Consider the following 7,212-nt stretch of genomic DNA (forward strand, 5'->3'; position numbering starts at 1 on the left):
TCTCTCTCTCTCTCTCTCTCTCTCTCTCTCTCTCTCTCTCTCTCTCTCTCTCTCTCTCTCTCTCTCTCTCTCTCTTCTCTCTCTCTCTCTCTCTCTCTCTCTCTCTCTCTCTCTCTCTCTCTCTCTCTCTCTCTCTCTCTCTCTATCTCTATATCTATCTCCCCCTCTCTCTCTCCATCGCGCGCGTCTCTGTTTTCTGCTTCCCCTTGCCTTGTTGAGTTACTTCATCTTCATTTTTCATTCTCCTAATCTCTACTCTACCAGTTATTATCGATGTACTCCCCAACACCCGGCCAGCGCTGGCACAACAATGACTTGAACGCAGCTGGTGATTTTATTATTAAAATTAGAGTGTTAACCAAAGTAATTCATTCAGGCGAAGCTAGGCGCTGCCACTGCTCTGCCCGCGTTAGCTTTATACAGTTCACAGCTCAGCTAATTCAGATATTTTCACGCTGTGTTAGCCCACCTAGACCAGCCGCCGGTTCCCCACCGAGTTCTGACACGGTTGGCAAGCTTTCTATACAGACAGCTAGCCCAGCTTTGCCTATGTTGAGGTAGTGACATTCCAGCGGGGTGACTTTCAAGTGTTTGGTAAAGCCGCTCCACCCAGGCGAAACCACACCTACACTGTACGTCGGTTGAAAAGTTGCTAAACCCGAGTTCTAGTATTATACGATCATTCCCAGTTTTCGTCCATCATGGCAATGTTATTAGATACGTTGTCGAGCTCTTCAACGTTGACTGATCGTAGAATTTGATTAATTGTAGTATTTGATCGTGGTTGATTAATCGTTGATTGATGGTAGTTTATATAATAGACACCATAGGATTGTCATAGGTGCTGGGATAGGTTATATCAAGCGCAGAATACAAGAAACCCAGGGCTTTACGTAGCAAGCAATAGAAAGGCAGTCTGGCACAGATAAGTGTTGGAATAAGTGAGAATTGACATAAGTCAGAGTGCAGACTTGGCTATATGAACACGTCTAGGGACGGTAGGAAACGGTTTAGAAGTACTGCCTACAAGTATTCCTGAGGAAGGGAACGCTATTAATTCATCAATGCAATCTACTTTAGTTCCCCGCCGTATTTTTTGCTTCTCAAATGATTTTGGTTAGGAGGTTTTCTTTTTCTCAGCAAAGCTTAGGCGAGTAGGTTGACATCTCAACGGTTAGCTAATCATAAACAACTAAGTCGTTCAGGTTAGGTTCGAAGAATTAGAAGATCGAGTGAATCGCCACAGCCAGAAACATTCTTGGCCACAAGATGAACACATGTATCCCAAGGATACCAGCCACAACAGGAGCCAATTACCAATAGCTACAAGGAATTCCAATTTATGACTATAATCAATGCACCTATTGAAACCACAGGCCAATCAGAAATCCGAATTATGTTCACTGACACGTCAACTGTTCAGCCTGGCTTATTATATACTGAAATTATCCAGGTCTATACTGTACATGTGCAGGTGCACACGTAATTATATGGTAATTAGTGGAGTAGTACTTGACTAATGATACACATTAGAAAACATACTCAGATCGTTAGCTGTAAAAATCAGGTCAAGACCCAGAACTGGTTGTTTTCTCGGGTATATGCACGGGTGACAAACATACATGCAGTTTTTTGTATGCAGTTTTCAAACTAATGGCCAAACAATGGGGGATTTCATGCACTCTTACTTCGTTATCAAAGTAGTTATCATTAAACAGAAATGCAATAGTTATTGTATTGATGATATTCATAACAGTTCTGTCTGTTAAGCGTTTTGATGTGACTCAGTCACGTATTTACAAAGAGCTATCTAATTGACTAGTGTGAAACGCCACTGGGAATAAACTCCAATTCAGTTTTCTGTGCATCATTCATTTACTGTTTACAATAAGGCGATTGTACTCACGGTCTTCTATCTCTGCGACCTGTCCTAATCCATACGCGTGCACATTTTCGTGTCCCGTTCCATGTCCATTTTCCTGTACCACTTCGGCTGCAATCATGGTGCAGGCTACTCACAAAACTATTAAATATCACCAGTGGCAGTGTACTCCAGAGGAAGAACACACGGGTGCTACACTCTCCTAGCAGCAAGCGGGAAAACTGCGATCGTATACTCTAGACAGACGGAGCACGGTCAGACACTACCTGCCGAGAAACGCACGAAAGAGGACAATGATCGAGGAAGTTAAACTTACACAATTATGTTGTGATCGTGCTGGGTCCGTGTTAGATGGCACTTTCGCGGATTACTCACGAGCAAGCGCGGCGGGATACCGAGCGGGGCGCCCATCTATGTGTCAGGTAGCTGACCTAGAGAGATGCTCACGTTCAACTTCTTATATGCTTGACTGACTTAGGCAGCTACTACATACGCGGCCACCGTATGCCAATTACTACCTGACTTACCCGCTGCAAAACTGGACCACATCTAGTCAGTGAGTACAGTTGCAGTCACGTAATTCGTATACCTCGTCAACGAATGAGCAAGCAGGTCATGACTAATCTATCTATTCGCCATCACCACAGCCTCTATCTATTCGCCGGTGATATTAATTAGGCTCATAGGGTCTATGTCTCCCAGGGTACTGCCGGAACGTACCCTGGGTACGGTTATGGTTAGGGTTAGGGTTAGGGTTAGGGAGTAGGCGTAAGCGACTCCCTAGACTCGTTAGTGGAGAAGGCGAGGTACGGTCTGGCATATTAAATAGTACCAATCAGGCGCGCCGGAAGCAGTTTTGGGTTGGGGGGAAAAGACCTAAGGGGCCTCACGATATTTTTTTATCGTGTGTGCGCGACGTGTGTGCGTGTGCGCGACGTGTGCTTGAGCGCGTGTGTGCGTGAGCGGTGTGTGCTGTGAAGCGCATGTGTGCTGAAGCGCGTGTGTGTGATGTGTGTGCGTGAGCGCATGGTGCGTGAGCGCATGTGGGGTCTGAGCGCGTGTGTGTGATGGGTGTGCGTGAGGCGCGTCTTGTGAGTGAGCGGTGTGGTCGTGAGCGATGTTCTGGTGCTGGAGGCGGTGATATGTGTGATGTGAGGTGTGATGCGCGTGTGGCTTGGCGGTATATGTAGCGACGTTCACCAGTGTGTGCGTGAGCGCATTATTTTCGTGTGTTCGACAGTGGTGCGTGAGGCGCGTGTGTTCTGTAACGTGATCGCGTGTGTGTGACGTGTTAGTTGCGTGAGCGCGTGGGTGTGTGAGTGTGTTCGTGAGCGCGGTGTGTCGCGCGTGTGTGCTGTGAGCGGTGTGTGCGTTGAGCGCGTGTGTGCGAAGTGATTGCGTAGGGCGTGATGTGTGACGTGTGTGTGTTGAGCGCGTGGTGTGCGTGCGTGTGTGACGTGAGCGCGTGTGTGCGAAGTGTACTGGACCCTGAAGCTGCGCGTTTGTGTGCGGGGGGTGTACGCGCGCGTGAGCGGATCGTCGTGGCTGAGCGCGTTGGGGGGTGCGGAGCGTGATGATAGTGTTGCGTGAGCGTGGGTGTATGTGACGTAGGGTGTGCGTGATGCGCTGGTGTGCGGCTTGGAAAATGTGCAGGTGAGCGCTGTGTGGATGCGACGTCGTGTGCGTGAGCGCGTGTGTAGCGGATCGTGTTGTGCGTGAGGCGTGAATTGTGTTCGGCGTGTGTGTCGTGAGTGCTTTGTGGTTGTGACGTGGTGTGGTAAGAGCGCGTATGTGATTCGCGTGTGTGGCATGAAGCGACGTTGTGAATGCGACGGAGCGTCAATACGCAAAGCGCGCATGCGAAAAACTTAAAAAGTGTATGTATAAATTGTTTTTTGAAGCGTTAGAATTAAACAAGTCTTAGCTCATTAAAATTTTATTTTTTCTTCATCACTCTTTTTTTTTTTGGTGTGGGGGGGCTTTTTAGTTTTGCCTCCTCCTCACTTTTGTGGGTATTGAGGGCAGCGCGAGCCGGCTCCCCCTGGCCCCTCCCACTTCGGACCCTCTTGGTAAACCACGTACCTCCGGTATACCGGACCGTAACAAGGTACGTTCGGCAGTTTTACCTGGAAGAATAAGACCTCTCTAAAGCATAATTAGGTGAACGCTCTTAAACTCGTAAAATGCTAGTATATAGTATGAATAGAACTCTTTACTATGGTGCTTGTGGTACGCGTCTTCTCGGGTGTACTTGCTGTTTACTCAATCTAATTCGTTAAATAATTCAGATCGTTAGTGTTTATTAGTCATTTATTGTTTTACTAATCACTTTATATGTATTATCGAGTTCATTGGCTTTTTATTAGCCAATTTGTAAGCAGATGCAGGGAAGTGGCATTCTTTAACTGATATAAATTAAGGTCGATGACCAAAAAACTATTATGAGAATTATTCATGAGTAGTGGTTTATGTATATTTGGGAAATTTTAAGTTTATAGACTAGTGCTAGTGATTATATAGTGAATATGTAAACTAACGATGTATCGTAAAACAATATGTAAACTAACGATGTATCGTAAAACAATATGTAAACTAACGATGTATCGTAAAACAATATGTAAACTAACGATGTATCGTAAAACCTATGAAATTACCGTTGTGGATATTGATATGTCAATGGCAACTGTTCGACCAAGTACAACCATTTCCCTATTAACGTCGTTTCGCTCGTGTGCTATTTCCTGCTTTACGACGTCGTCGATAAAAAAGAGGCAAATATACGATAATAATTCGATAGGAAGACGCTTCGTGCCTAGCTTAGTTTGGCTGAGAGGGTCTATGTCCCCCAGGGTACTGCCGGAACGTACTGGTACGGCCCCCCCTGGTTATTATGTTTTGAACGAACCCTGGTACATCTAATATGCGCGGACCGCTAGGTCTCTCGCCTAGTCATTAACGAGGTCGTAGGCGAGTCGGCCTAAGCTCTACTGCTCTACCTTACTAACTAACCTAAACCCCTACCCAACCTAGCTTAACTAACGGCCTAACCATATCAGATAGTTACCAGGGTACGTTTCTGTATACCGGACTGTACCCAGGGTACGTTCCGGCAGTATACCCTGGGGGACATAGACCCTATGAGCCTTAGTTTGACCGCTGTAGCTCTTCGTTTCACTTATATATACAAGAGGGAATCCCGTGGGGGAACCTTCCAGCGTGGCCGGCTAGCACAGCCATAGGTAGATCTCAATCCATGGCTCCGACAGGCTACGCTTCATCTCGTTAAACAATAAAAAATACGCTAGCCAGCGTGTTGCATTTAACCAGTCACCTGCAAAACTCAACTCACCGTTGTTTCTTGCAAAATTGGGCGGTTTAATCGACCGCTATCGTAGGACCGAAATTCGTAGCCATATCTAAATTAAAATAAGGTGCTCTGGCATTTCTCCTTAAACATTTGAAGCGGACACTGATTCTCCTTTATCCAGACTCACCGCTACAAGCGATGAGCAGGACTACGATTTTTCTCTATCCTTCAGAGATTAAGTAGGACCAAAATTCTACTCTACCCATCAGCTATGATGAGGAAGAAGTGGGACCATAGAAGCAACCCACTCTCCCCCTCCATCCTACCCACTCTCCCTCATCCCTTCCTCCCCTCTCCCCCCGTCCCGCCCTACTACACCTCTCTTATAGCTTCCATCGTTCCGCCCGACCACACACTAGCACTACTTCCGCTACTGCACTAGTTATCAAGTAATTGTTTTTTCAGTTGTGTTTATTTATCTTACTCGTATGTGTAGTACACGCGTTTATTTCCATTTAAAATATGAAAGTGTTTTGGTTTTGGTCTTTGTTCAGTAACAGATTCTAACCAGAGATGTACTGAATGCACAGAATGATCGTCGTCCATATTTAAATCATTGTGACTATGATTAAAACGCGTTTAACTTAACGTTATTTAAAGTCGTGATTTTCAGGAACATGACCACGACAGGGTTAACGACGGAATTATTAAACGGGGACGTTGGTGCTTGCGCTTGCGATTTATTGCATAAACCGTTTCACGGTATTTCAGTTAAATTCTTGATTTTCAGGAACCTATAATCACTGAGGGAGTTTGTGTACAAGCGAGTGGAATCGAGCAGCATATTGTGACTGCTAAGAACGTTTCCGTTTATATCGCCCTGCCACTGACCTTTACCTAGAACAAAACCATCTGTCCGTGCGTGATTTATTTTGCAACGCGGGCGTTCGCTACATATGTCGGGCGTGGTGTCTTTCATGCTGCGCGATTTGTTATAGAAATTTCAGATGAAAATAACTAAACCGAGCGAATCGAGCAATCTGTCACGATGACAACAGTAACAGCAATTACAAGCAGCAACTAGAGCACTCGGAGAGCACAGACCTCCGCCAAGGCAGCTGAATTCTCTCAATGTGAAATTTTTTATTAATTAATTAATTAATTAAGTGGAAAAATTAATTAATTAATTAAATAAATAAATAATTAATTGGATCCGGATTAGTGCGAGCGTGCAGGTGGGGGAGGACTGTGGTTGCCCCTTAGCCAGTGGTTACGTGTTTGTAAGTCTACAGCCAGCGCACCTATAGCGGAAGTGAACTGAAACGTGCATGTTAACAAACCCACAAACACACAAACACACAAACCAACACTGAAACACACGCCGGTGAAAACATAACCTCCGCCAAGCCCCTGGCGGAAGTAACAACAAGCACCAGTCGTTGTAGTCGGAGGCGCTATCCGTGATGAAGAAATACACATTGCAGGCAAAACTACTTGTCTTGGTCGTCGGTACAACTACCACTCAATCCGCGACCATCAGTCATCCGTGCAAAAATGGGCAATAACGGACGACGTCGCGTCAACCATACGCTTGCACGGCTTGCATCTAAAACAGACAGACGCATAAAACTACATATCTTGGTCGTCGGTACAAATGCAACTCAATCAGCGTGCCTCGGTTACACCGGCGAGAGTGGGCAATAGCGGACGACGTCGCGTCAACGATAGGGCTAAACGGCTTGCATCTAAAACAGACAGACGGCCACACCAACCTCCGCGGTTACCTTTTGAGGACGACGAGACAGCGATGATGTTTGACACGTGTAAAGGATTTCCGGAATCACATGACGATGAAAGGGAGTTGCATTCGTGTTTTTAAATGAAAGTAAAACTCGGCATACGACGAGGCTACGTTTTCTAGAGAGCTAAGTATGTTCTCAATAATTAGGTTTTAATTATTTAATAATTTAATTATCTAAGATTTCATCAGTTTATACTTCACGTGGGGAGAAGGCGAGAACAT

The 7,212-nt window shown here is 45.6% G+C and overlaps 1 protein-coding gene across 5 annotated transcripts in view; it reads right to left on the reverse strand.

The window, feature by feature from the left end:
* The window catches only part of LOC106807023 (uncharacterized protein DDB_G0284459-like), a 161,155-nt gene extending 158,958 nt beyond the window's left edge, over positions 1 to 2,197 (reverse strand). For 3 of the 5 annotated variants that reach the window (XM_014809302.1, XM_014809292.1, XM_014809271.1), the window contains exon 1: positions 1,907 to 2,197. In XM_014809302.1, coding sequence (XP_014664788.1) covers positions 1,907 to 2,003 — 97 coding nt within the window. In that variant the 5' untranslated portion in view covers positions 2,004 to 2,197. The remainder of the gene's footprint in view (positions 1 to 1,906) is intronic. The other 2 variants (XM_014809286.1, XM_014809279.1) reach the window with 1 other exon arrangement.
* Between the last annotated feature and the right edge of the window lie 5,015 nt (positions 2,198 to 7,212).

The sequence above is a fragment of the Priapulus caudatus genome, unplaced genomic scaffold (genome assembly GCF_000485595.1).
Source record: "Priapulus caudatus unplaced genomic scaffold, Priapulus_caudatus-5.0.1 Scaffold10, whole genome shotgun sequence".
NCBI classification, from domain to species: Eukaryota; Metazoa; Priapulida; class Priapulimorpha; order Priapulimorphida; family Priapulidae; genus Priapulus; species Priapulus caudatus.